The sequence below is a fragment of the Emydura macquarii genome, unplaced genomic scaffold (genome assembly GCF_026122565.2).
Source record: "Emydura macquarii macquarii isolate MOO-44397 ecotype Brisbane River unplaced genomic scaffold, CSIRO-AGI_Emac_v2 contig_1110, whole genome shotgun sequence".
NCBI classification, from domain to species: domain Eukaryota; kingdom Metazoa; phylum Chordata; order Testudines; family Chelidae; genus Emydura; species Emydura macquarii.
The window spans coordinates 65,520-93,204 of record NW_027131247.1 but is presented as its reverse complement, the minus strand read 5'-3'; the positions used below and the strand labels follow the sequence as shown (position 1 = coordinate 93,204).

Here is a 27,685-nt window from a genome sequence, read left to right as displayed (position 1 = left end):
TTCCCCTACTAGTCACTGAGGAAGGTGGTGTAGTATCTCCCTGATGTAATGGGATGAGGTGAGGGTGTAGGGACCATGGGGCCCCCAAGTTGAGGACTGAAAACCTAATGTAAGGACGTTGGACTTTTATGTCCGACTGTTACCTTTGAAGGTGTGAAAGTAAAACATGTCCTAGCCAGCGGGCTGTCCTGAGAAAAGACAGACCAACTTGGGGGTGGAGTGTCTGTTGGTAGAAGGCACTAGAGAGGAAAGCGCTCCCACGCTATACATGGCCATACTAGCCTGTAGCAAGTCCACTTTTCTACAGTGATCGTTAAGTTTTATGTGGTCTTGGTGCTAGAATTTTTATATATTCATTCTTTATGGGCTTTAAGTGCAGGTAGGGCAGAGAGGTATTCCAAACTTGATCTTGAACATCTCAATCAGCTTTTGACAAAAAAATCAGTCCAACAATTATACAAAAATATTGATTTCTCCCATGAGCTGGACATCATCAGCATGGGGGCCTCCATTTTGTCCAAGTATTAGTATAATAATTCTTCTGTTCTGTTCAGCATTGATAAGGCCTCAGCGGGAGTACTGGGTCCAGTTTGGGGCACCACACTTTGGGAAAGATATGGATAAACTGGAGACAGTCCAGATGACAGCAACAAAAATTAAAGGTCTAAAAACATGACCTACAAGGAAAGAATTGCAAAAATTGGGTTTAAGCCTAGAGAAGACTGTCTTCAATACATAAATAAGTGTCTTAAAAACAGGAGGGTGATAAACAATTCTCCTTATCCAGTGAGGACAGGACAAGAAGCATAGGCTTAAATTGCAGCAAGGGAGATTTAGGTGAGACATTAGGAAAATCTTCCTAACTGTCAGGGCAGTTAAGCACTAGAAAAGATTAGCTAGGGTGGCTGTGGCATCTCAGTCACTGGTGGCTTTTACAAGCAGGCTAGACCAACACCTGTCAGGGATGGTCTGGTGATACTTAGTCCTGCTTCAGTGCAGGAGACTAGACTAGATGACCTATCGAGGTCCCTTCTAGTCCCATATTTCTAGGATTTCTATGAAAGTGGATGTTATGCAGGGTCACCAGTTCTGTTAAATGTTTAGCAATTTTTTGTTGTCTAAGGCAAACAAGTGCACTGGAGGGTCCCAAAGGTTGGCCTAATGTCACCTCACACTCTCTATTCTGGACACGATTCTGCTCTGTTACGCTCTCTGGGATCTTCATCAATTAGTGGAAAAGATGCTGCTCCTGCTCTTGAGCAGTTTCAGCATCTAAGAAATCAGGGTCACCAGAAAGGATGGATTTGACAAATCCTTCTGATGTAAATTACTGCTTTTTCATTGTCCTAAAAAAACCAAACAAATTAAAACTCAGCACTGAATTAATTTATGAGTAACTGATTGTTTCCACAGTGTGACTTCACCTGGGTCTCCAGTACCTGGGGAGGGCATTTTGGGAGGAGGGGAAGAGGGGCAGATGAACTAATTCAGCAAGGTTTATTTAAAAGAGATTTTTCGCACTTCAGCCTTTCTGTGTGAATGCGTTAGGACCAGCTGCAAAGTGGAGAGCTAATTTTCTGCCTTTTGATTATGGAGGAAAAACTACTGACTCTCAGAGAAGCCAGGTCTGTAGGAAGGTGTAGTGGTCTGATTCACAGATGTGAACATAAACTGTTCTAGCAAAACTTTCAACACAAATGCTACTTCTGCTCCTTGTACTAAGGGTCTGAGCAAAATCAGGGAGTCGGGGATGACCTGGCAGAATAGGTGCCAGTCTATGCCGAGGCCCCAACTGACAAAAGCATAGCTGGACCAGTCTGGCTGACCTGTGTGCTAGCATGGTTAAAATAGATGTTAGGCTAAACACATTCTTAAAACCTTGTAGGATTCTCCAGTAGTATTCTCACTTACAACATCTGTACCCCAGGTTGTAAGGTTCTAGGAGTATTTGCTTTGTAAACCTCTGCAATTGTGTAAGTCATCAAAGAGGAAAACAGCCTTTTATGAAAGGCTGGCTTCCTACAGAAGGTGTTGGGTCCTGCACACAGAAAGGCCCACAAACCTAATGAGCCATTGTGAAACAAGGGATAAAGACTTTGTTTGCTCCCCCAACATCCATGAAGAGGAGACATCCCATCAGCCTGAACTCTGGGGGAAGGGAATAAAAACTGTTGACAAGAAGGAACTGTATCAGTCTGCTGCTTGGCCTTGGAAGGGGAAGACTTAAGCAAAAGCAAGGGATCCCCAGTGCTTGGTCTGAGTTAGCCCTAGAGGATGTGTATAGCTTGCACATAACAGCAGCTTCTATCACCTTTTGAGAGACTAGCTCATTTGTGTATGTGTACCTGCTTTAACCTTGTAAATAACTACTTGGTTAATAAATCTTTAGTTTATTATGGGATTGGCTACAAGTATTGTCTCTGGTATCGGATCTAAGATACAGATGACCTGAGGTAAGTGACTGGTGCTTTAGAAGTGGAAGTATCCTGAATATTATTGTGATTTTTGGTGTAAGGGATAAAGGCAAGCTTACCTGGATCTCTTTAGATAGAGCTGAGTACCCCAGGGGGACTGTCTGTGACTCCATTTTAAGGCTTCTGTAGTGCTGTAGAGGAGTTCACACTTTGGGGAAATCTACACATGGAAATCACAACCAATGTGGGGTATGTGCCCTACTACTTTACAGTCTGCCCTGAGGTTGGTACTCGTGCTTCTGAGCCACTGCAGGCAGCGTAATGGGGTTACCACCAACCTACCCAAAGGGTATTCGTGACATTCAGTCCTCAAGACTGCGCCTGCCAGCACACGGGCCACAATAGTAGGGGGTCCGTTAAATGAATATAATATCAAGCCAAAACAAAGGCCATTCAGACCCACTTGGCTAGCCATTTAACCAACTCTATGGCCTCCCTGAAGGCTTGTACAAAGAGAATTAGGACAAGCATCTTAGCTGACAACACGTTCCAAACTAGAAAATGACTCATTTGAGATCACTAAGTGTTAGAGAAAGAAAGTCACAAAATGTCTGTTTGAGTCAAAAGGCCTTAGCTTTTTGAGGCAGGTTCCAGCAATAAATCTTACGTTGCTCAAAGTGTGTTTTTTTTCCACACCCCTGAATGACACAAGTTTTGGCATAAGTACTAGTATAGACAAGGTCTTAGTAGCCACCCAGTCCTCCCCAGCTGGGTTTTGTCCCAAATTGGTTCTGGTCCCTGCTCCAACAGGCTGCACTCAGTGAGCAAGTCAGCTCCTCTTAACCCCTTAAGTACTAGTGGGGGTTTATACGCTATCAAAGGGTGAAATTCTGGCCCCATTTAAGTTAATGGCAAGACAGCCAGTGAGTTCACCAGGGCCAGGATTTCACCAGCAGCACCTAGCAATGGCTCTCTTGATTGGTTTGAGAGTGTTAATTAACACAAAGCTAAAAATTATTGTTAAATGATTTTTACTGTGTGGCCACCAATAGCCAAAGGCGGGGGGAAAATCAAGATGCAAAAAGATTAAGCTAGACATCAAACTAAACAGGTAACACTTTAAAAAGCCCCTAAGTGATGTAGATATGCCTACAGGGGAAGGGAAACAACTCTGCACAGCATCTCAGAGCTTAGGTCTAGCTGCGGTGCTAACAATAGCTGTGTAGATGTTTTAGGCTCTGAGGCCCAGGGAGGGAGGAGACTGTTTGACTCCAAAGTGCTAAAGTCACTTTGAGATTTAGATGTCTAAGTCACTAAGTGCCTTAGGGGCTTTTGAAAATGTTAGCCAGGAGAGGCAAAAGAGGCCATTGCTGCAGGGGAAGCTGGGGCCACCCCTCCCCCCCAGCACCTCCCTGGACCCAGATCTGTGCAGAGGAGACCCCTCATATTCTAGGACCCACTAGGGACCTTTGGACAGCTAGATAACTTTCTACCATTTTGATGGACTGTTTGTGCCAACCTTCTTGCTCCTCCTTCCCCAGTCTCTTCACCTAAGCTTCGCTCCTCACCTGCCCCTTACCTTTCTCTCCAGCCCTGTCCCTCTCAACCTCCTTCTCCTCCCAAGTGACCCTCCCCCCCTCAAAAAAACTGGTCTCGCTAACATGTCATCACATAGTTCACTCTGCTTGGGTGTTCTCCATTTCCTCATACTGTGTCTGCCTTGTCTCTTACACTGCAAGCTCTGCGGGGCAGGGACTGTCTATCACTCTTTGTACAGCACCAAGAGCGGGGCTTCATTGTGCTAGGTCACGCTTGGTTGTCCCTTAAGCACTGTGGTAATAAATGTTTGCCTTTGCCCACAAGATGGAGCTGTTTTATGGTTACTTATCGAGCTCAAGCTCCAGAGACTAAAAGTGGCAATGCCAATAGTGACCACTAGATGGAGGATTTGACCACTCAATAAACAGAACTGTTTTAACCAGTGATTTAATATAATACAACGATTTCTCCTTTCAACACTATTTCCTCTTGTCCTTTCTTTTGTGCTCCTGAATTTGCCTCCTCATGCCCAACTCAACGTGAGGCTGTAGCACGAAGGTCATCAAAATGTACTGGGATGAGAAGGGGTCAGGTGCTGATGAGCAGACCATTGTGAAAAGTTTCCTTGCTAACGATATCCCATAGATACATGCCTTAAAACTTACCTACACTCAAACATTGTACCCATGTAACCAGTATAGTTAAAGCAGTACCAGCTGCTGAATGTAGACAGTGATGCTGGTATTAAAATGTTTATAGTGGTATAGCTTTTTTCTGTATGGAAGGAAAATTAGCTATCCTGCTATAAGGCATTCTTATACTGATATAACTCTCTCCACAGCAGAGATTGTAGCAGGATAATTATACTGGTGAAAAATCACCCCCTAAATGATGTAGTAATACCTGTACAAAAACTGTCTGTTCAGCAGGCCCTGTGAAACTCTAATGCTAGTGTGTGCCCCAACAGGGAGAGGGCACAACAAGCCCACCTCCTGCTGGGACGGGCCAGGGCGTGTGCCCTGTCCCCTCAGAGCCAGCCCAGCCTACGGCGACGCTCACCTGCAGGCTTTGCTGTGGCAGCCCGGTATTTAGATGCAGGCATGAAGCCACCCAAGGTGAAATGCACCCGCCTGCACCCTCGCCAACAGCGCTGCTCCCAACCGCTACAACCCCCCACCCAGCCCCACAAAAGGCCCTCTACGACCAACCTCCCCGCCCGCACCCGGGCGCAGGGGCCAGGCCAGCTGTGCCCCCGCCAACACCCTAGAAAGGGCCTCCAGCAACCCCTGCTGCATCCCTGCCAGTGACACACTCCCTCCAGCCCCTGCAAACACTCCCTGTGCCGCCCCAAAACACCCTCACTACACCCCCCCCGTTCCTCCAAACACCCCCACTACACCCCCTGTCCTGAACCACCCCCACTACACCCCTTCAGAAACACCCCCCGTTCCTCCAAACACCCCCACTACACCCCCCGTTCCTCAAAACACCCCCACTACACCCCCTGGTTCCTCCAAACACCCCCACTACACCCCTTCAGAAACACCCCCGTTCCTCCAAACACCCCCACTACACCCCCTGTCCTGAACCACCCCTACACCCCCCGTTCCTCCAAACACCCCCACTACACCCTGTCCTGAACCACCCCCACTACACCACCCGTTCCTCCAAACACCCCCACTACACCCCTTCAGAAACACCCCCCGTTCCTCCAAACACCCCCACTACACCCTGTCCTGAACCACCCCCACTACACCCCCCGTTCCTCCAAACACCCCCACTACACCCCCTGGTTCCTCCAAACACCCCCACTACACCCCTTCAGAAACACCCCCGTTCCTCCAAACACCCCCACTACACCCCCTGTCCTGAACCACCCCCACTACACCCCCGTTCCTCCAAACACCCCCACTACACCCTGTCCTGAACCACCCCCACTACACCGTTCACCCCCCCCACTCCTCCAAACACCCCCACTACACCCCTTCAGAAACACCCCCGTTCCTCCAAACACCCCCACTACACCCCCTGGTTCCTCCAAACACCCCCACTACACCCCACCCCTTCAGAAACACCCCCCGTTCCTCCAAACACCCCCACTACACCCCCTGTCCTGAACCACCCCCACTACACCCCCCGTTCCTCCAAACACCCCCACTACACCCTGTCCTGAACCACCCCCAAACACCCCCACACCCCCTTCAGAAACACCCCCGTTCCTCCAAACACCCCCACTACACCCCCTGGTTCCTCCAAACACCCCCACTACACCCCTTCAGAAACACCCCCGTTCCTCCAAACACCCCCACTACACCCCCTGTCCTGAACCACCCCCACTACACCCCCCGTTCCTCCAAACACCCCCACTACACCCCTTCAGAACCACACCCCCCCGTTCCTCCAAACACCCCCACTACACCCCCTGGTTCCTCCAAACACCCCCACTACACCCCTTCAGAAACACCCCCCGTTCCTCCACACACCCCCACTACACCCCCTGGTTCCTCCAAACACCCCCACTACACCCCTTCAGAAACACCCCCCCCGTTCCTCCAAACACCCCCACTACACCCCTTCAGAAACACCCCCCGTTCCTCCAAACACCCCCACTACACCCCCTGTCCTGAACCACCCCCACTACACCCCTTCAGAAACACCCCCCGTTCCTCCAAACACCCCCACTACACCCCCACCCCCGTTCCTCCAAACACCCCCACTACACCCCCTGGTTCCTCCAAACACCCCCACTACACCCCTTCAGAAACACCCCCGTTCCTCCAAACACCCCCACTACACCCTGTCCTGAACAACCCCCACTACACCCCTTCAGAAACACCCCCCGTTCCTCCAAACACCCCCACTACACCCCCCCGTTCCTCAAAACACCCCCACTACACCCCCTGGTTCCTCCAAACACCCCCACTACACCCCTTCAGAAACACCCCCCGTTCCTCCAAACACCCCCACTACACCCCCTGTCCTGAACCACCCCTACACCCCCAGAAACACCCCCGTTCCTCCAAACACCCCCACTACACCCCCCGTCCTGAACCACCCCCACTACACCCCCCGTTCCTCCAAACACCCCCACTACACCCCTTCAGAAACACCCCCCGTTCCTCCAAACACCCCCACTACACCCCCTGGTTCCTCCAAAACCCCGCCCCTCCCCCAGCCTCTCCTTTTCGGCCACCAATCCCGCGCGAGACCTTCGCCCCGCCCAGCCCCGCCCCGCCCGCGCGCTGCAGGAGGCGCCGGAAGTGCGTGTTTCGGTTTCCCGTGCCCGGCCGGCCCCGGCTCCGCAGCTCCCGGAAGCGGAAGGAACCGCTGGCGCTCAGCATGGCGGCGGCGGCGCGTTGGGCGATGCTGCTGCTGCTGCTGCTGCTGCTGACGGCGGCGCTGCTCGGGAGCCCGGGCTCGGCGGCGGATGAGACACTCCGGGGGCCGGGCGCGTTCGCTGCGGAGGAAGGCGGCGGGGGAGGGGAGAGGAGAGGTAGCGCTCCTGCGGGGGGTGCCGGGGCTTGTCTCATCCACTCGCCCGTGGCCCCGTCCGTCTGTCCGTCGGTCGGTCGGTCGGTCGGGCGCCGTTGGTTAAGCGGGCGGGCGGGGAGGGAGCTGTGTGTTCGTTCACTGTCTCGTGTTTCCCCTGCGAACAGCAGCCCTGATCTCGGGGGTGTTGGCTATTTTTGCAGATCCAGTCCCTCAGGAACCCCCCACCAGCCCGACGCCCACACAGGAGCCGGCGGAGGAGACACCTCTCAAGCCGGCAAACGAGGCAGCCCCCGAGCCGGCAAACGAGGCAGCCCCCGAGCCGGCAAACGAGGCAGCCCCCGAGCCGGCAAACGAGGCAGCCCCCAAGGCCCCGGAGACACCGGAAGAGGCAGCCCCCAAGGCCCCGGAGACACCGGAAGAGGCAGCCCCCAAGGCCCCGGAGACAGCGGAAGAGGCAGCCCCCAAGGCCCCGGAGCCGGGAAAGGAGGCAGCCCCCAAGGCCCCGGAGACAGCGGAAGAGGCAGCCCCCAAGGCCCCGGAGCCGGGAAAGGAGGCAGCCCCCAAGGCCCCGGAGCCGGGAAAGGAGGCAGCCCCCAAGGCCCCGGAGCCGGCGGAAGAGGGAGCCCCCAAGGCCCCGGAGCCGGGAAAGGAGGCACCCGCCAAGGCCCAGGAGCCCACAGAGGAGACAGCCGACGATGATGGGCCAGCAAATGATCCAAAGGTGGGCCCTGGCAACCACTCTGGTGAAGAGGAGATGGATGAAGCTGCTCGAGCTGGCGAGGGGAGAGATGAGAGTGCCCCCGCTGCTCCCCCCAAAAACGAATCCGAGAATAGCCACTTCTTTGCCTACCTGGTGACCACAGCCATTATCGTTGCTGCCTTGTACATCGCTTATCATAACAAACGGAAGGTGAGCTCTTCTGGATGTGGGATGGGCCATGTTTGTTTCAGGGCTTAATCAGAGAGAGCCGATGGAGAGGGTGTTTCTTTGCACTTAGGCTAGTGCAGTCACAAGCCGGAAATTGTTGTTTCCTTTTCTTGCTGCCAGGAAGGGACTTGAATTTTTTTATCTAAAACATCAAAGTTCCCGAAGCGTTTTGTTACTCGGGCTCCTCCTTTCCCTGTCTGTAGGTTGGTGCTTCAGATTGAGGCGGAGGTAAACTTTCCAATGCACTGACCTAGCTTAGGCTTTTCTGTTGTTTAGACTCTTAATTTGCTGATGAAGTCAGTAGGTCAAAAAACACTAACTTGCCGTTTTGTCTAACTCTCAGGTCCTGTTGGGGTGAGCAGTGAGTGTGTTATACCCAGGGCAGAGTCATAAGTCTATGTGAAAACCATGTAATCTTAGTCTTGGTGGTTATCTCCAGCTGGGAGATGTGGAACTGTGGTGGCAAGGAATCAGAGAAGTAACAATGAAGATGGTTTTCCTGTTGACTGCTCCTCTTCTCTTTAACACTGTAGGAAATTTCCTTTAGATGCTGAGAAGTGGCCGAATAGGAGGCTGGACTGCTGTTTACTGCATAGTGCTCACAGTGCGTTAGGGTTGCTTCAGGTTGGCACAAACTTTTGTCACTCAGGGGTGTGAAAAAAACACCACCCCCAGTGATGTAAGTTTTGCTTATTACAATGCTATGTCAGTGGCAGAGCATTTTCCAGCAACATCGGTACCGCCGCTTGTTTTGATTGATTTATTATGTTGGTAAGTGAGCTCTGTCTCGTCAACATAATGCGGCTACGCAAGCGCTTATGCCGACAAAACTTACGTTGGTTGGGGTTGTTTTTTCACACCCCTGAGTGACAAAATTTTTGCTGGCATAGGTGCTTGTGTAGACAAGGCCTTAGAAAAGCTGAAGATCTTTAAATCCTATTTGCATTTCCTTATTGTCTGTGCAGAAAGCAGTAACCTTAAATTGAGGTGTCTGGTTCAGGGAGCGCCTGCTAGGAGAAACGTGGTATAGGAAAGGGGCTCATTCAGAGAGGAGTGGAGATGTTGATCCATCAGGGCAGACTGCAGGGTTTGTTTCCAACCTGAAGCTCCAGGCCTGGTGTAGAAGGCCACTAGACATTTGCTTCGATGTTGTTTTCAGTTTCTGTTTGACTCACAGCAAGGAGACACCAGACATGTTACAGTATTTCACTTACGCCTCTATCTGATATCCTGTTTCCCTGGGCGGCCAAAGAGGTTGGCACCTGAAGGGGGTGACTTGATTATGGTGAATGGAGTTTTAGTGGGGAACAAACATCCTGCCCGTTGGGTTGTGTGGGGCATTTTGCTGTCAGGTTTGCCAGTGGTGGTCATAAATAGTGTCAAAGGCACTTACAGTACCAGGTGGGTGCTCTCTGTGTTCTAAATTCCAAGAAATAAATTGCATTCAAAACACTATTACAATTTACTGAAAACTTACATCAGCATAGCTATGTCTCTTATGGGGTGTGAAAAATCCACACCCCTGAGAGACGTAGTTAAACCGACCTAACCCCTGTTGTAGAAAGTGCTAGCTTAACAGAAGAATTATTCCAACAACCTAGCTATTGCCTCTCAGGTACCCCACTTGACTTGCATCATCCATGCACACTTAACGTGTCTTCTAGGAAAATGTGCAAAACGGCGTGGAAAGGTGAAAACAACAAATTAAAAAGCAATCTTTTTTTTTTTTTTAAGGGAATCCATGTCCCATAACCTAGCGACTTGTGTTCACTTTTGTGCATGTTTCTGTAAATCGTATTGGGAAGCAGTGCAAGTGAAATGGGGCCATAGGGAGTAAAGAGAAATTGTATAAAGCGTGGTACTGGCTGTAACTGTTAGTGTAATTGGCTGGCAGTGTTCTGTGAACTCCTTTGGTGAGCAGATGACGTTGGTCCTCATGGAAGATGCATTATTGTCAACCTTAACCATTCAAAAATAACAAGATTAACGTTCAAGTCATTATTTTAAAAAACAAATCTTGGGTTCTTATTTGCTTTCTGGTATGTGAGAACCTTTTAGCTTCATGTTTTCAAGCTTTTCACCATAACCATGGTTAGAAAATTACTTTTTCGTTTAAAATCAACACTGAGATTCTCATGTAATATGACTCCATTAAAGAAAATCATATTGCAAGACTTGTGAGACTTGGCAACACATTGGTAAGTGGGTCCTGCTGACTCATTGGATGTGGCATGTCATCACACCACAGATGATAAACGTGAGTGAGGCTCTTTGGAGAGTGACCAGACCTCTGGTGTCAGTTAGGCAATCCTGGAAATCTAGGAGCTGCCAATCCTGGGGGGAAAACCTGAGCAGCAAATAAGCACTTTATCATTTTCTTTGTTAGTAAAACTAATCCCTGGAAAGTGAGTTTTGACTCTGCATAGTTTGTGGATTGTTCTAGAGCAGGTTTACACTGAGTAATACAAAAGCAGAAAATTAACTTAATTTACCGTGATATTTATGGTAAATGAAATTAATTATTGGGACATGAATTTTTTTGAAGCAGCTTATGAAAAGCTCCTTGTCCACAACAAAGAGTGTGAATTTAGGAGAATTACAAATATCATGGGATGATGATAGAAAAAGGAATACATGGCACAAGTGAAGAAACTAGATCTTTTAACTGTTCTTATACAGACATTCACATTTTTGTAGTATTTTTGAAGTAGAAGAAATCTGTAGAAACCACATGACATTTGAGGTTGAAGTTGGTAGGGAATGGGCTTTGGTCAGGTAAGATGGCTCATTGCTATGGGAGTGGAAAACGAGCAGAATATCTGTCCCTGAAGTGGGAAAAGAGAATACTTATAATGCCTATAGTTCTGCATCAGCTATTTGCAACCACCATAAAATGTGTTAACCACTCAGGATGTGCTGTGCTTGCTGATTTATTTCTTCTCTTTCTGTCTCCAAAGATCATTGCTTTTGCTCTGGAAGGAAAACGATCAAAACTAGCCCGGCGGCCCAAATCCAGTGAATATCAGAGACTGGATCAAAAGGTAAGACCAATAAAACCAACCTGGGTCTTGATTTAACAGCACATCAGATAGGCAGGGCTTGAAAATGAACTCGACCATCCTTTGGCAATAGCCAGGAAAAGTGGGGAACGAGTCATTGCCGCATGTTGCTTTGTGCTCTGCCGGCTGAGAAGTAAGGGTAGCACCTGGACCCCACCTCACCAGGGCCAGTCATGAAGCTGATGGGAAGTCAGCCTTGGCAAGGAGATTTTTGCAGCTAGTCTGACGAGGCTTATGCAGACAAGTGGAGTCTGAGCAAGGATGCTAGGGAAGGGGTCAAAGAATGTTTGCTGTGAGGGTGAAGCACGAACACGAGTTATTTCCCTTTCTGAGTAGGGGGGAAATTAGCACCATTAGTGGTTCCAAATGGGTAAAAAGCCCCAATCAGAGAAACCTAGAATGTAGCACTAGCTCCAAAACTTTTGTTCCATCCATTTAAATTCTCTTGTTTTCATCATGCTGTCTCTGAAGGGAAGTATCTGTGATGACAGTTGGGTTTGTGGGCCCCATGGCAAAGAGCCTGATTTCCCAGTTGATGTAAATCAGCAGCGTACACCAGCTGAGGATCTGGCCCACAGAATCCTGGAGGCTTCCAGGCCTCCCATTGGTTCTCCCATCCAGTCTCACCTCTGCTCCTGGGGTTTTTCACCTCCTTCTCCCAGGCTGGGGTTTGGTCCCTAGTCCCCTCTCCTCCTTCCAGGCAGGCGTGGGGGCAGCTCCAAGGGCTCTCTACTGGCTCATGCTGTGGGGAGGGGGAAGAAGCAGAAGAGCTGTCCCAGCTCACAGGAGGGGAGCAGAGCTGCCCTGAGCACCTTTCTCCTTTTTGTTTTCAGATCTAAACTGTCCCCAGAAATTCCTGCACGCTGCTGTCTCGGGTAAGGACTACTGAAAATGAAGATGCAAGGAAGCCTTGATTCCCAATAGAACACCTCTGAATCCTTCCAGCGCTACTGCAATACCCAGGTCTTGGAGTGTGGGAAGAAGAGAAGTGCTTTTAGTTTTGCACCTGTACTTTGGTCACATTAACTCCTCGGTCTCTATTTTTTCCCCCTCCCGGCTGCCTGATGATGAGCTAGTTTCCAGCTCTGGTCTCTTGCTTCCATACTGTGATGTCAGGAAAGCCAAGGGAAGACATACAAAGTGGCAGAATTTTTTGTGTCCAAACAATATGGAATTTACCTTTTGCTGTATGGGCACACGGGTCTCTGTTTAGGAGAGAGCTGCTTGCTGTGAATGAGCCTTCTGATTCTCTCTCTCTAGATTCATGGAGCAGTCTTTATAACCAGCATGCTTGGTCTAGTAGCTGACATACGAACATTACCCTCTTCTGTCCATTATATTTGGACTCTAAAGTTCACAGCATGATTGTTTGCACTAGTTCAGAAACGGTTTTGCCAAGGACTCTTATTTAATCAGTTCTTCGTTCTCTGTGATGAAGACAATGGTGGATGTTAACATCTGATTGTCTCTTAATGCACCTCTTTGGAGATGTCGGTGGAATCTGCAATCCCCTGGCCCTTTCAATGTTGCTTGTCTACCTTAAATGTTCTAGCAAACTTGCCAATGATCTGTTTTTCCTGATGTCGTCCCCGGAGTTCAGATGATTGCACTAAAGGTGGTGAAATATTTAGAGAGTTGATGCTGTGAAAGAATGCAAGGAGTGTGTATGAAGCTCTGGGCCAAACCTCCATGGCAAAGTCTTAATGAGCTTTGCCTGTGTAACCCTTGCCGCCTCCCTCCTAAAACTGTCACATGAATACGGCAATGTTCAGGTGGAAGAAAACAGCGTCAACACTCACATGTAGTTCATACCCCCTTCCCACAAGTATGTCTTCAAGCCCTGAATTTCCAACATAGCCCATCCAACATAGCACTGAATGGACTCTCTTGTTGATACGGAGCTTAGATCAATTGTTCTTGCATAAATTGGACCTAAAAGTTTCAATTCCCACTTAGTCCGGGTGGTCCATTTTCTTGCTCCTTTGTCAAAGGGTGGAGAGGGTATCTGAGAGTGGAAATAGGGCATGGATGGCTGTTGACTCTCGGTGCGTAGCACAGATGATGACAGCATTTCATGCCTGAATTGCCAAGGATTTGCTTGGTATAATAGAATATCTTCCTGCAGAATCATCTACAAGATGCTCCCCTCTCCTCTTCCTTTGGCTCTGGCCTTCCTCAGCTTTGAGCTGTGCTTTTATTTAGTTCAGTGTACTTATAACCAAGTGCTCCATGCAGAGCTGGTTACCTCGTTGTGGTGGAGCTCTTAGATTCCTTGAATAAAGCAGGGGCTGGTGCCTACTGGTGTTGCTTATTTTTCTGAGTATAAAGCTGAGGAAAAGTATTGAATGAGGCCCTCTGTGTAATCCTGTCTCTATTTTCATAATTATGTTCTACAAGGTATGTTTGGAGAACCTGTATATGTTGGATGGCTTGTTCTTTTGTCTGGCTGATTTCTTTATTGGCTCTGAGGTTTTTAAAAAAAAATGTCACAACACAACAGTATAGGAGGAAACTCTGAATATATATCTAAGCCTGGAACAGATGTGGGATGTGAAGAGCTACACCCTCATTTCAAAATGCGCTTGTCAGCTGACTGAGGCACAGGGAAGAACCTTGGGCAAGTGGCTGCTTAGTAGTTGGATTACTTCTCTTGGCATGTTATAAAAATGGTTGATGAAGCAAACCTGCCTGTTACCTGGTCTCTTCCTCCTTGTCTACGTCATTTGCTGACCTGCAGTAACACTGATAGACTGCAGTAATACTTAAGACTGCATCTGGGCTAAGAAATCTCCACGTCTGCATACAAAGCCATGGCTAATATTTCAGTTTCATTTTCCACATAGAAAGAAGGAGGATGTGCATGCAGAGCTTAACTTATTTAAAAAGGAACAAACCAAAGCAACTTACTTTTCCTGAAAGACATGAGCAGAAGTGTGGGTGGGTGGGTGGTGTTTGGAGTTGAGGGGGGTGAGAATAATATATTTGTTTAAATTTATTTGGAAGCTTTCCCTAAGAGAGATGGTTTTACTGAACTCTGATATGGGAGGTCCTCAAAAGAGCTCTTTTTGGGAGGTGAGAGGAGAAGCATCCTACTCTCAGGAGATGGATAAACAGGTCCTGTAATCTCTGAAGGAAATTCACCTTCTCAGAGGAAGGGAACTTTTGTGCAACATAACTATGCTATTTATTTTAAAGATAACGTATAACATGTTTTATGAAGCCTGCAGTGCTGTGTTCTATGGCCCATTTATTTAAGGGGTGCAGAATTTGAGGCTGCAATTTCATGTCTGTTTATGATAGAGGAAAAAACTTGAAGACCTAATAAATGGTATAATTCTTAGCCACACCTGCCTGCTTTCCTGGGAATTCCTGTTTTTATTTTTTACCTGCTTTGCCCCACTTTGAATGAGAAAACATTTTGGAAGGATTTGTACCAAACCTGTTTGTCACAGAATCTGGGGGCCTCCTTATTTCAGCCTCTTCAACTGAAAGGTTTTCAGATTAAAATAAAACATTCTGTTTTGATTTGGAAATGCAGCCTCCTAAATTTTCCTGCGGACTTGGACTAATGAGGATCTGTGAAAGCAAGGGCCCTTCTGTCTGTCCTTCTGTGTATGGTACTGTCTGCTGTACAATCTGGTAGATGCAAAGAGAACCAGGATAAAGGGATAGTTCCTATACTTCTATAAGACTAACAAGAATGTACATAATTTGTATGTAGGAGTATTTTCCAGTTGTCAGCAGTTTGCCACGTGACTGGCATGTGGTCTCACTCAACAGAAATGCATAAGGCACAGTAAGTGCAAAATTCAGAGGGCACTATAAACACCATATGTGGTTAGGAGGAATCAGTATTTATATGACAGCTCTAAATGTAGATATCTGCAGCCACTGTGCTGTTCATATTTGTGGAAGCAGCTCTTCAAATACAATGCAGTTCTGTACATTTCCATGCCAAGGCTATTGATGAAGGATTCAAACATAGTTCCTTCCTGCTATATTCTAAATTTGAGTGTATGTTATTTCTAATAACAGTAATTCTCTAACTGTGTGAAATCTCTGGGAATGATCTCCATGTTTCGTTGATTTCTGTGGTATTAAACTTTATGTAAGATATTCTACAAGTCTCAAACAGGTCAAGGTCCAAATAATTTCTGCTGTATTCAGATACAGTACAAATTTCAAACTAATGAAGTCTGCTGGATACATTTCTTGCCAAATGTCAGGTCAGCCACTTTCCCAGTTTGACTTTGAGTTGTTTGGTTTCTTTTGCAGCAAAATGAGGCTCGCTTTGAAGAATCAAAATTTTATAATCCTTTGTACTTTTCTGTGTGGTGAAGTCAATAAATGGACACAATAAAGAAATGTAATTTCACCTTTCTGTTTACTGCCTGTCTCATTTCAAACCTCAGAACAGCAATGCAGGTTGGGTTACTGTATTGTCTGAGTACTATGCTAGATCTGCCCCTTGTAAGGAGGCAGTTGGATTCCCTATCCACCTACTGCCTGTAACAGACCAGATGTTGCTTGTGAACACTTCATTAAGGTTGTTTAATTTATAGCATTCTCCTAGCACTGTGCAAAATCAGTATCGTCTTGCCAGTCCCAACTGCCTGCTGAGTAGAAAATAAAACCCAGTCCAACAGATTCTCAGTCTTTGACCTCGGGTGAGTCAACTGTTGGCCTATTTAACCCAATAATCCCAGATTTTTTTACCTCAAACTCAGTAATGCACTAGAATTTAAACTACACGTGAGCCTGGCTGGGGCAGAGCAGGGCTGGACAGAGTTTACCTTAAACACATTTACTTCTAGTGGGGACTAGGCTAGTTGCATCAGAGTGTACAGCAGAGCTACACAAGACAAGACTTGTGGTGTTGGCTCCATCTCTGGAATGATGGTGCTTTGATGGATGGCACACCCAACTGATGTTAGTCAGAAGGTGCTCTCCTTCCATATCAATTTTCGTTCTGGCTGGGGCGGCTTTCCCATAATGCAGTGCAGGTCCAGGTGAACGCTGCCAAGAATTATGGGGTAACCCAGTTCTATATCCCACAACCCATCTGCACTGGTTCCTGGTGCAGCCTCCCCACAAAGCTGTGAGAACAGACTGAACTGCTTCACCTCTTTGACTGTGCTCATGGAGACGGAGCCTCCTTGTTAATACTTTGGCAGCAAAGCCTTTCTGACTACCATGTAGCTGCATGCTTCTGCCAGCTCCTGCACCGGCAAGGTAGCCAGGGTGTAGGAAGGAGAATTGTAAGAACAGGGCAACTGAGAGCAGTAGGGCCGAGATGCAAAGAATGGCATGGCGGGGGGGGGAGGCTGCCATGTTAGAAAGGGAGTGAAAAGGGGGGAAGCTGCTGGAAAGGGTTTGAGAAAACGGAGAGCAGGTGCTCAGAAGAGGGAAAGGAGCTGCCCAGGGCTGTGGAGGAACTCTGCTTACAGCCATGGCAAAAGAGAAGTGGTGAGGATGCCTGGCAGCAGACAGACAGGGTGCCCAGCCTTGTCTCGGTGCAGCTGGTGTGAGTGCTGGCAGAAGGCGGCATGCTAGTTCCGGGGCAGAGTTTGGAGCTTGGCTGTCAGAGGTTTTGGGAGGAAGGGGTGTAATAGGTCACCGTTTTGAAAGGGGGTGTTTAGCCAAGCTGAGATGGAAGATGGCTTCCACTGTGAATCCAAGGAACCCCCCAAGGCAACCCAAGAGCTGGACGTGGAGTGTGAAGACCACCAAAGTTGTGAACCCACTCTCCTCTCTATATGGTTCTTGTGCTCTACAATTTATATGGGGGGGTTCCCATAACCATAGGGGTGCAACCTAAACCAGGCTTGGGGCATGCACCCTAAAGCGGGATGTACATACCAACGGTGGCCCTTCCTGCTAAACTGTGAGCTAAGACCACCCTGAGCATCAGAGGGAGGGTGCAGGGAGCTTGGGTGAAAGTGTTGACCTTCGGCTTTTTTATTGGGTTTCTATTTGCATAAGCTAATCACCAGCTTCCTGCAATAAAGAAGAAGCAAACTCACTTTAACCAGGAGCTCCTTTCCCTCTTATCAACTCGCTAATCTCCAGCGCAAACCAAACCATTTGCACTTTGATCCAGTTTGTCTACAATCTGAGCTGTAACTAGCGCAGTTCAGAAAGACTTGATCAGGTGTTCCAGGGTCATAGTAGATGGCTGCTAGCCGGGAAGAGGATACTGCTGATCTGTGGCCTGACTACACACCTTAGCTTAGTGTGGGGAAAATAAAGCTGGAGCAGAATATTCGAGTAAAAATACTATGTTTGGTTGGGAATCACCTTGTCCACTGCGAGCTGATGGCCTAATTTTCTGGGGAGCCTTTGGGTATAAAACCAAAGAAAATCTGGGACAGGGAGCCTTATTCCCATAAACTTTATATTGTATTTGTGGCTGGGGAGCACATCTAGTGTCACAGGAACAACTCAAAGTTAAGGGAGAAAGAAAATGTTGCACATGCTCACTCAGCCATATAGTGCCAAACTCCTGAGGAACTTGTCTGGGGCCTGGTAACTGGAATGTAAGTCATTGAGGGCCCAACCGTGTTCTGAGAAACTCAGCCAGCCCCAACCGGCAGCCCTGGGGTTGCACGGAGGCACTTGGGATTTTGACACAGACATAACTGATAAGCATGCGCTGAAAGCTTTGATCCACACATGCATACATGTTAAGGTTCAGAGGCTCAGCAGAACCCTGAGTTCCTCCGCCCCTTCTGGAATGGGAGAGTTTACTTCCCGTGACGCAGAGCAAAAGTGACACATCACCCGCACCGCCGCGTCCCACCTTTACCTCTCCCCGTTCTTGAATGCCAAGAGGAACTGGGATCATCACAGCACCTTATCCAGCTCTTAATGAAAGTTGCCGGTTTCTCTGTGCCTGTCACAATGCAAAATCAAGACCAATTTCCAGAGAGTCCAAGGGCCCCTCGTGCTGCGGGGAGGGGTTGCTGCTAGCTGGCAGGCAGAGACCACACTGGAGAAAAGGAATAAAACCTTTTATTAATAGGTTGGTTGTGGGTTTTTTTAACTTATTCTTAGTACCAGATACTAGCTTTCAAAGGAGGCATTCAGCCTGTGGATTTTTTGCTACCTCTGCCAAAAAAATAAATACAAAAATTAAAGTTGAACGAGTACAAAACAGGTGGGTGGCCCGTACCTCAGGAATTTCTTAACCAAATAAACCCAAATTTACTCTGCGTACTCTACGTTGGGCCTTGGACTGGGTCACCAATTTTCAAACTGATCTGCTTGAATCTGTGGATTTTAGAGGTTTGAAAATTTAGTTGTACACAGGCTGCGGCGACTTTAACCGTGGTGCAGCTGCAAGCTGGGCCGGAATCAAACCGCTCACGCTCTAGAATGTGTTTTAAATAATAGTGCAATGTTATTTTTATTATTCATCTAGCACTGGAGAGGTGTACAGCCCTGTATTTGCCCAGACAACACAAAAGTCCTTGTTCCATGGACTTGGTAAGCTGTTCAGGACAGAAATGCTCTCTTGAGGCCTGGGTCACGCGCAGCGCTCCTGAAAGAGTTGGAAAGCAGCTGGTAGCTCCCTCCAGCGAGACCCGAGCTTTCACATGCCGCCTGTCTCTTTGGTTTGGGTGGAGAATGGATAAACCTCGCGCACCATGTTGGTGATAAAGCAGGGCATTTCCTTGCACCCTTCGTACTCCCTCCCTTTGGCTTCGCAGTGAAACGCAACTTTCCAGTTGATGCGGGTCATTAGGCGTGTAAGTTCAAGATGCCGCTCATCTCCTTCCAGGAACTCCAGCAAGGTCTGGAGAAACATGGAGCCCAGGGGATTTAGGAAAGCGCCATAGCCTGAAAATACCAGAGAAAGGACATGGTCATCTCTCGCGAGTATAAATTCCCAGGGTGGCTGCTTCATTCAAATACTGCCGCAGCTGCCGGGCTGGTGGCAGTGAGGCGACCTGCTGACCCACTCCGGTGTTTCCATGGCCCCGTCTACGATACAGGATGGCCTCGTTTGTAACTGCACTGGTGGATTGGTGCTATCCTGAAGTGTGCCAGGCCCATGTCCAGACCTGGGCTCGGCTGAACTAGTTCAGCAGCAATGCCCTCTGGGTACCTATCCCACAGATTTTAAAAGCCCAAGGGAACTGTGGGAGAAGAGGCCAAGCTCCAATAATCTCCTGGGACACTTCCAAATTTCTCCGGGGCTGTGCAGTCACAGAACAGGACCCCATTGTGCCAGGCGCTGTACAAACACCAAGCATACAGCCCGCCCCTGCCTCAAAGAGCTTACCAGCTAAGTAGAAACTGCTGCACCTGTTTGCTAGCAGTGGTGCATTGCACTGGTGCTGGAAGATGAGCCCTCCTGTCGCCTGGGCTCAGGTCTTTCCAGCACCATGTCACGGAGACCTGCAGTTTTCAGTTTAAATTAACCGGCATCAAAAAATGTCGCCTTCCTTCCCCTCCAGAGGTGCAGGGCAGGCGGGGGAACAGGGGTGTGCTATACCCACTCTGCTCAGCAGGGCAGCTGTGCCCCAGGAGGGGGGAGCATTCACCAACTGAGGAAACCCTGGGGTTGAGGGGTCCCCATGGGAGCCGGGGGGTGTGAAGGGAAGGAACAGCCGCTCCCTCCTTTTTTCTGTGGCCGCCACCTCTGTTTCCCCCACCTCCAAATGCAATCCTTGCCTTCGCGGCCAGCGTGGGGAAGCAGCACGTAAAGCGGCCGTGCAGCTACTGTCATGGCCTCCCCCATCAGACCCCACATCAGGCCCCACTGGTTGCGCAGTTTCCCCCCAGAAAGTTGTGCCGCGAGGTGTCGCTGTCGATACATCCCCCTGGGGGATCCCTGGGCGGGGGGAGTGGAGGCGCTCTGTGGACCACGGGCTGTCGAGTCTACGCGGATCCCTGAGCCTGTATCCACACGGATCCCGGGACCAGACTGGACTCTGTTTCCCGACGAGCGTGTGGCTTGCCATTGTGGCGGGGTTCTTCCCACCTCCTCCGCGTCGAACTAAGACAAGGAGTTCAGCGCGCCTCTCCCCGAACACTGCGAAAGGGGGCAGCTGTTGACTCCGGCGCCGGAAATACAGAACCAAACTGGTCGCTGGGGCCGAGAGTGATCCCCGTTCGGCGGGAGTTCTGCTCCGCGGCCGCTGTCCGAAGGGAATGGCTGGTGCAGCACAGATGGGCCAGAAGGGCCTTAGACCTGAAGCAGCAGAATCGCCCCTGGGGTGACAGCCCCTTACAGCCCCCCTGCCTCGGGCCATCTCTGCTCTCACTCACCCGGGCTGCAGGCGAACATCACGGTCGTGCTGTCAGGGATGGAGAGAAAGGGCGAGACGTTGTCTGCGGGGGGCCCGGCGCTGTCCGTCTGCAGCCCCACGCCCGGATCCCGCGCTTTCCCGCGGCAGGCCTGGAAACACAAGTGCTGCCGTCAGCTGTGGTGCGTGCTCTTCATCCCACTGATATCCCCTCCGGCCTGAGCCCCCCTCCATCGCCTTCCCCTGCCACAGGCCTAGAACCCAGAGCCTCCAGCCATCTCCCCCTCCGACTCCCTCCGGGCCTGAGACCTCCCCCATCATCTGCCCCTCCCCACAGCTCCAGGGTCCCCTCTGTCCCTGCTTCCCCTCCAAGGCCGGCGTAGCGCCCCACATGCCAACCCCTCCTGGCAGACCTAATGGTGGAAGCAGTACGGGCAGGCCGGGGGGCTGGAACAATTTGTACGGTGGTGGGGCTGAGACCCATTGAACCGAACTGTAAACCCTGCGTATGATGGAAACCACTTCCAGCCAGGGGGTGCGGGGCCCCCCCCCTTAGTTCCAGGACCTGTGTGGGCAGAGGCTAATCAAAGGAGACTCAGCCTGGAAAATGCCACTGATCCACCTTCCTCGGAGCAGAGCCCTGCTGTGCACGACCTGGGAGCTGGTGCTGTACATTTATTACCCATCTGTCTAGTCTGCAAGCTCCTTGGGGCAGGGACTACGTCTGTCTAGGCTCTGATCTGCACGGCCAGCCCTCAGAAAGAGACGCCAGCCTGCTTCCGCCCGCTCTGTGTGCAAAGTAGCCGGACTCTGCCTTTGATCCCGCAGGGTTGTATTGAGGGAGATTCATGAACACCCCAGGCCTGTTTGGTGGCCGGTTACAGGGGAACTAGTCCTTTAAGAGAGCTGTGGTTCAGCTGGGCCTGTGCTAATCTTCACCCGCCTCCCCAGGTGAAGGGAATGAGTCCAGGGGGCAGAGGAAGGCAGCAGGTGACTCAGACCCAGGCCTGCTGGGAGATATAAAGGACAGGTCAAGCTGAGGGGGATGCTTCAGGGAGTAGGAAGGTTGTGTGAGGTTCCTACAGGGGCTTGGGGTGGGTCTGTCCACCAGCCAAGACTACAAAGCTGACTGGAAATAGATCCCTGAGCCCAGAATGGACATAATGATCCTGGTCCCCAGCTGGGGAGGATAACCACAAAGCTGAAGGGTTGGTGGTCTCTTTTCCTTGTGGGAGAAGGGAAACTGAAGCAGTAGGAGAGTCGGATGCCCCATGAGGTGAGCCCTGGTTACGTGGCCCCTATGTGATGTGTCGTGTCTCAATTCATTATCTAGTGGGATGTGTGTCTACACGAGTCCTATAATGCCAGTCTCAGGTGAGGGGCGTCCCAGGGCTGGAATAAGGCCTGTGGGCAGGGGCCGTATGGGGGGAGGGGGCTTGTCTTGCAGCTGTCTGTCTGGTACCTGGCCTATCAATAAATAGGACTGTTGCTGCTAGCATTACAGTCTTACTGGGCAGCACGGACGGCAGAGTCTGTGTACTGCAACCTGCACCTCCCCTCCTGGGGCACCAAATTCTCTCTGGACCAGTCTATTATTATTATGCATAAAAAATGATTATAACACTGGGGTGGTGCCCAGGGGTTCTGCTCAGTTCCGATGGCGCTAGGTGCTGTACAAACAAACAAACACATCATTCTCAAGCTGACTTCCAATAAACCCCAGTGCAAGAAGCTGGCTCACTGCAAGCCTGGGTAGGCAAGGGGCATGTGCGTGTGGGAGTACGGGGCTAGCCTGCTGCCAGGACTCTGTTGGATTAAGGCGAGCCGGAATGGGCTGGCTCACAGCAGAAAACATATGCAGTTATTCCTCTGAAGGCAGTGGACACCTGCCAGGACCGTTCTGCAGCAGAGACGCTGCAGACAGCCCGGACCCGCAGCCACCTGCGCTATTCACTGCTGGGTGAGTCTTAGTAACCGGGGCTGCCCGACTTATGTCAGGCCGGGGCGTTGCCGTCGGGCAGGTCCACGCAGGTTGACTGACCTGGTTTTGACCCGTGAGGCGGCCCGCTGCGCTGTTTGAAAGTGCAAGTGAGCTGGGGGGCTAGGAAAGGCACTGGTCACGCAGGCGATGGCCGGGTGCTGCCCCCGTTTGTGCTGAATGGTGAGCACGCGGCTCCCCTGAGTGCGCACTCTGCTACGGACTCTCTATCGCGCCGGGCAGTCCCCAGTGCCCCTCAACCATGACCGGTTCCCCCCTCTGCTCCTCCAGCCTGGGTGCCGCTCGAGCTGAGCTGGCCTGTCACGCAGAACAGGGCAGGGACTCAGTGATGTGCAAAAGGTGGGACGAGACTGCTGGCTACCCTGATTCTCGCTTGAGGTGGGATCTGAACCCGGGGTTGGGTTCCTTGGTCCCCTCTGTCCCCTCTCAGCACTTTGTTCCTGAGTTCCTCTCCCTCCAAGTCCGCTTATTACAGAAACCCCCCAGGGAGTGATTATTTCTCCCAGAGTTTTGGGGAGGGAAAACATCATATACTAAAATGCTGCATGCTTTAATACTCCGGCTCTGAGCTCACAGGAACCCCCGGATTAGCTAAGCAAGGTTGCCTCAGGCTCATGTGTGGATGGGAGAAACCCCCCTCCCCCCAATTCCAAAAAGCCATCCTGTTAGAAGTGGTGTTGGTGATGCCCTGAGCGGAGCTCTGCTCAGATATTACAGAACAGATGGCCCTGCCTGGTGCTAGAGGGAGCTGTAGCTGTAGCTGTCCCAGAGCATGGCTTCATGTCTTGAACCATTGAGTTCATGGATGATCCCATGACGTGTTGCGGAAGGGGTGACTCACTAGTCCTGGTGCCCTGGACCAGTTCCAGTTGGTTACTTACTTTTAGCCTCTGTAAACTTCCCTTTTGGTTCCAGTAGGTAAACAGAAATCATTGCCCCTTTCAAAGTGGGGAAACCTGACAGTCTCCCTGAATAATGCAGTGTTAGTCCTCCGAACACACAGCCAATGCAGGAGACGCCAGCTTCCCACTCCTGGCAAACAGACTGCAGACCAGGGAGTTTATGCAGAGCACAGAGACCACCTGCTAGCCCTAAGTGACAAATGGACCAAGGCCGTGAGAGAGATTTTTCTAAGTCACTTAAGTCCCATTTTCGAAACTGATATTGTCCCAGGTTCCATGGGGATGGTCATTTCTGAAAACGGGACTTTCACTGAAGAGCCTCTTGGACTCTCTTGAAAACTTTACCCTTCCTCTCTGTGCTTGTATCACTAGATCTCACTGATGCTTTCAGCTCAGTAACTGATGTGATTTAACCACAGCTCTCCACTCCAATTATTCCCCTCCAACAGGACCCAAAGAGTGTGGGGGTCAGGGGGGCCCATCCAGCCAGGATCTATCCTGTCTTTCTCGCTCATCAATGTCTACAGGATACTAGGTGGAGACACCTGCTGCTAACAATATGTCAGTGACACCTGGCTGCTTATCTCCTTGTTCACAGATGCAACCCGAAGCGGCTCCAGGAAGCTGTAATGCCTGTAGATCAGCACCAGGATGAAGAATTCCTGGCTCCGGGTGAATTCAGGTAAGATGGAAATTACGCTGTCAGAAGAGGGGAATTAGCCAAGACTCTGTCCTACACTTCCACTAAAGCCGTCCATTGGCCATTCACCAGGGAGCTGTTTGATGGATCACTAAGCCTAGCTGGTGAGGTAGCATCACTGGCAAAGAGACACCTTCTTCACTCTCTAGGTTACTAGGAAATCCTGCTCTTTCCACCATGATGAGGCAGCGGCGATGGTAACCCACATGTTTGTTACCTCCAGACAGCTCGCGATTAGCCTGTGGAACTCACAGTCACATGACATCATTGAGGCCTAGAACTTAGTGAAATTCGAAAAGGAACTGGACATTTATATGGCTAACACGAATATCCAGAGCTGTTGTAAACTAGTAGAGACCAGGATGAGATTTAATGTGGAGGGCAGAGTATCCCCCATCGGCTGCTCAGGGGCTCTTAACCCTCCCTCTGAAGCACTGGTGCTTCTCGAGACAGAACACTGGGCGAGACGAACCTCGGGTCTCATCCGGGCTGCTGGTTCCTATATTACCTGTATGAAGAAGATCTTGGGCTTTCCAGCTAGTCCTGGGCACATGCGTGGTGATAACATCTGGAAAATACTTGTCAGCTTGACCAGTTCTCCCTCGGAGCTGAATATGGCCCCCTCCTCGCCGTGGCTGGACAGAATGCTAACAAAGCAATCCCCGTGCTCTTCCCGGCTCTCTGCAAAGACATGTTAGGGCAGCCCTACAGCCAGATACTCTACTCTGCTCTTGGCCGTCTGGTACCATGAGCAGCTCAGTCCTTTGCCGCGCTGGTACCCGTCACTCAGAGCTCTGATAGCAGATGGCTCTTTGACCAAGGCCAGGCAAGATCCAGTGGTTGGACACTGAAGTTAGATGCTCTCAGAGTGGAGATGACACATGAACAGCGGGGGTGCTGGTGGGCCCCTGGGACGACTTATCTAGGGGTGTGGTGGGTCCTCCATTACTTGGGGTCTCTAAAACACGAGTGGGCATCTTTTTCTAAAAGATCTGCCCAAGCGCCACCTGGAGTAATGCAGGATTCCCTGGAAGAGACTCTGTGGCTGCTATGATGCAGGAGGCCAGGCACTTTTTCAGCCTGGAGGAAGGGGGTGTCGGAGGCAGGGTGAGGCAGTGGCTGGAATGCTCTTGGCTTGGGTTCTCCCCACATGGCATATAATGATCCCTTGGGAACCAGAGTAGCTGGCACAACCCAGAGCAGCCTCAAGGCTGCTCTAAACTGGCTGGGGCAGAGAATCAGGGAGCTTCACCCTGTTGTTAGTTCTCAGTATCTCCTCCTTTTCCTTCCTCCTGGCCTGTATGGGAAGGGGAACCATCCTCAGCAAGGAGTTCCCTTAGGTGCAGACACAACCAGCCAAGCTCCTGTCCTGCTGTCTCTGGGATCCTGCAGCCTGTCACGGAGGCAGGCAAAGCAACAGCCAGGCCTGGTCTAATCTCTCCCGTGATGCAGCGGGTTGCCAGCAGGGCAGGGCAGGGCAGGGCCAGCTGTTCCCTGCGGCCCCACCAGGAGGTAGTTGAGGAGACGGTGCCTCCCACCTGTAGCAATGATGCTGACTCAAATCCTCCTACGTGGACTTGCTGGGAGCTCATTTTCCATCCAGACTTGACCTTTGTGCCTTAACCTGGTCACCCTTGAGGGACACATGCTCACACGCTACAGGTTGGACACCCCTGGGGTAGGTGAGCCTAATGGTTCTTTCTGACCTTGAGGTCTAGGGTTCTCCCCTACCCCCTCTTTGGTCCCTCTCCTCCTCTTCGAGATGTCCTTCTCAGCTGCCTCTCTCGGGAGAGCCAGACCAAGCAAGGGGAAGGTTTATCAATATACTCTCCCTACAGGCTGGGGGGTTGTGGGTGGTGTGTGCTGCCTGGGATATGCCAACCTAAGACGGGAGCAGTGAGTAATCACCACTGTGCACAACGGATGTTCCAAATTGCAACAAACGTAAGGCAAATCCCAGTCATCCATCCACCTGTCCCAACACACAGCTTCACACACTGCCAGCAGCAAAGCCGGGGACACGTACCTTGCCGGTAGATCTCCTCTATTTCCTTGGCTGTCTGGTCATAGTACAACTTCACTGCATACTTGAGCCTGGATAATGCTTTAAACAGCTTGTCTGCTTCTCTCTTCGCCCCTTTCCTGGGTGCCAGCGACTCAGCTCCGCTGTGGAACTCACAATTGACAATTATGACAGCCCGGCTCTTTCTCTCCTGCACAGACATGCTGGGAAATCCCTCAGGCAGCGCTCAGGTGAGACTGGCTGCACATAAGCGTCAGCAGGAGTGATCGGTTCCCTCCACCTGTGATATCTGACTTCTTGTTCAGCCAGGGTGGAGTATTCCTAGAAAAGCATATCCTGCTCCCTGGGGTGACTCAGTGCAAACACGCCTGTCCTTCCCAGTCCACTGCCATCCCTACAGCTCTCAGTTAACGTGTCAGCTCCCGCCGGACTAAGCTATTAACATAGATAATGGGGCTGTGGACTGGAGCCGAGCTCCAGCTCCTGGAGTCAGGGGAGGACATCCTAGCTTTTGGCATAAATAAAAAGTTACGACTAAGTTCCTCACCCTCGGGTTTGCGAAGGAAAGCTTGACAATAGGTAGCAAGTGTAGCTAAAGCAGGGTTGTCTGCCTGAGTCTGCCACCAGCCTGAAACAAGTGCTGAGCAGTTGAAACACCCCATGGTCTTAACACTCCCTGCTGTGGGGGGGCCGGCCTACCAACACCACCCAGCAGAGGGCTCAGTGTGAGACAGAGAGTGCAGCAAACCTGCCCCCCAGGAGAGATGCCCTGGATGCTTGTGGAACCAGCAGGGACCCCTCTGCTGTCACCCTTGCCTCTGGGGGGAGGGAAGTCCCCCGTGGCCTTTCCAAGGAGGGAGGGGGCAGTGCCTCTCTGGAAGTGGGGAGGCGGGGCCCTGCCACTTCACCTGGGGCAGGGGATGGCATGGGACTGAAACCTTAGGGGGCCCCTTTGTCTTGCTGCAGTTCAGTACCAGGTTGACTTAACTGGGCGCCGCGTGGTAGGCTTTACGTGTGGGTGTGGCACGGCCCCAGGCATTGTGAGTAAGAAGCAGAGAGGCATTATGAGTGATGCGTAAAGGAAGGAATGATCAGCCTGAGCCATGGAGAGGGCGATGTGTATCCACTTAGACCTCAGAGGGGGCAAAACTCTTCAATACACCTCTGCTCCCCATTTAATTCGGGGAGAAGGGAGGGCAGAGGTTAAGCTAAAATGAGACACGGTTGTGAACCCTCTGGATTTTGCAAACTCTCCTTTTGCACCCCTCTGTCAGCTGGGCCTGGCTCCCCCCACCCCGCTCAGGCTCTGCTGGGATTCAGCCAGCTCAGAAATTATTTCACAGGCTTCCAGCTGGACTTAAATAATAATCACGTTTGA

The 27,685-nt window shown here is 50.5% G+C and overlaps 2 protein-coding genes across 2 annotated transcripts; one reads left to right on the top strand and one right to left on the bottom strand.

The window, feature by feature from the left end:
* Positions 1-7,275: 7,275 nt before the first annotated feature.
* TGOLN2 (trans-golgi network protein 2) lies at positions 7,276-15,813 on the top strand. The gene is made up of 4 exons (XM_067545800.1): positions 7,276-7,446; positions 7,646-8,355; positions 11,331-11,414; positions 12,266-15,813. The coding sequence occupies exons 1-4, from the start codon at positions 7,293-7,295 to the stop codon at positions 12,269-12,271; spliced, it is 954 nt and encodes a 317-aa protein (XP_067401901.1). The 5' UTR covers positions 7,276-7,292; the 3' UTR covers positions 12,272-15,813.
* A 3,003-nt stretch (positions 15,814-18,816) lies between these two features.
* On the bottom strand, positions 18,817-26,509 carry LOC137151580 (caspase-7-like). Its single transcript, XM_067545853.1, has 4 exons — positions 26,311-26,509; positions 24,793-24,965; positions 20,706-20,835; positions 18,817-19,271 (listed from the first exon to the last, which is right to left on the bottom strand). The coding sequence occupies exons 1-4, from the start codon at positions 26,507-26,509 to the stop codon at positions 19,024-19,026; spliced, it is 750 nt and encodes a 249-aa protein (XP_067401954.1). The 3' UTR covers positions 18,817-19,023.
* Positions 26,510-27,685: the final 1,176 nt, after the last annotated feature.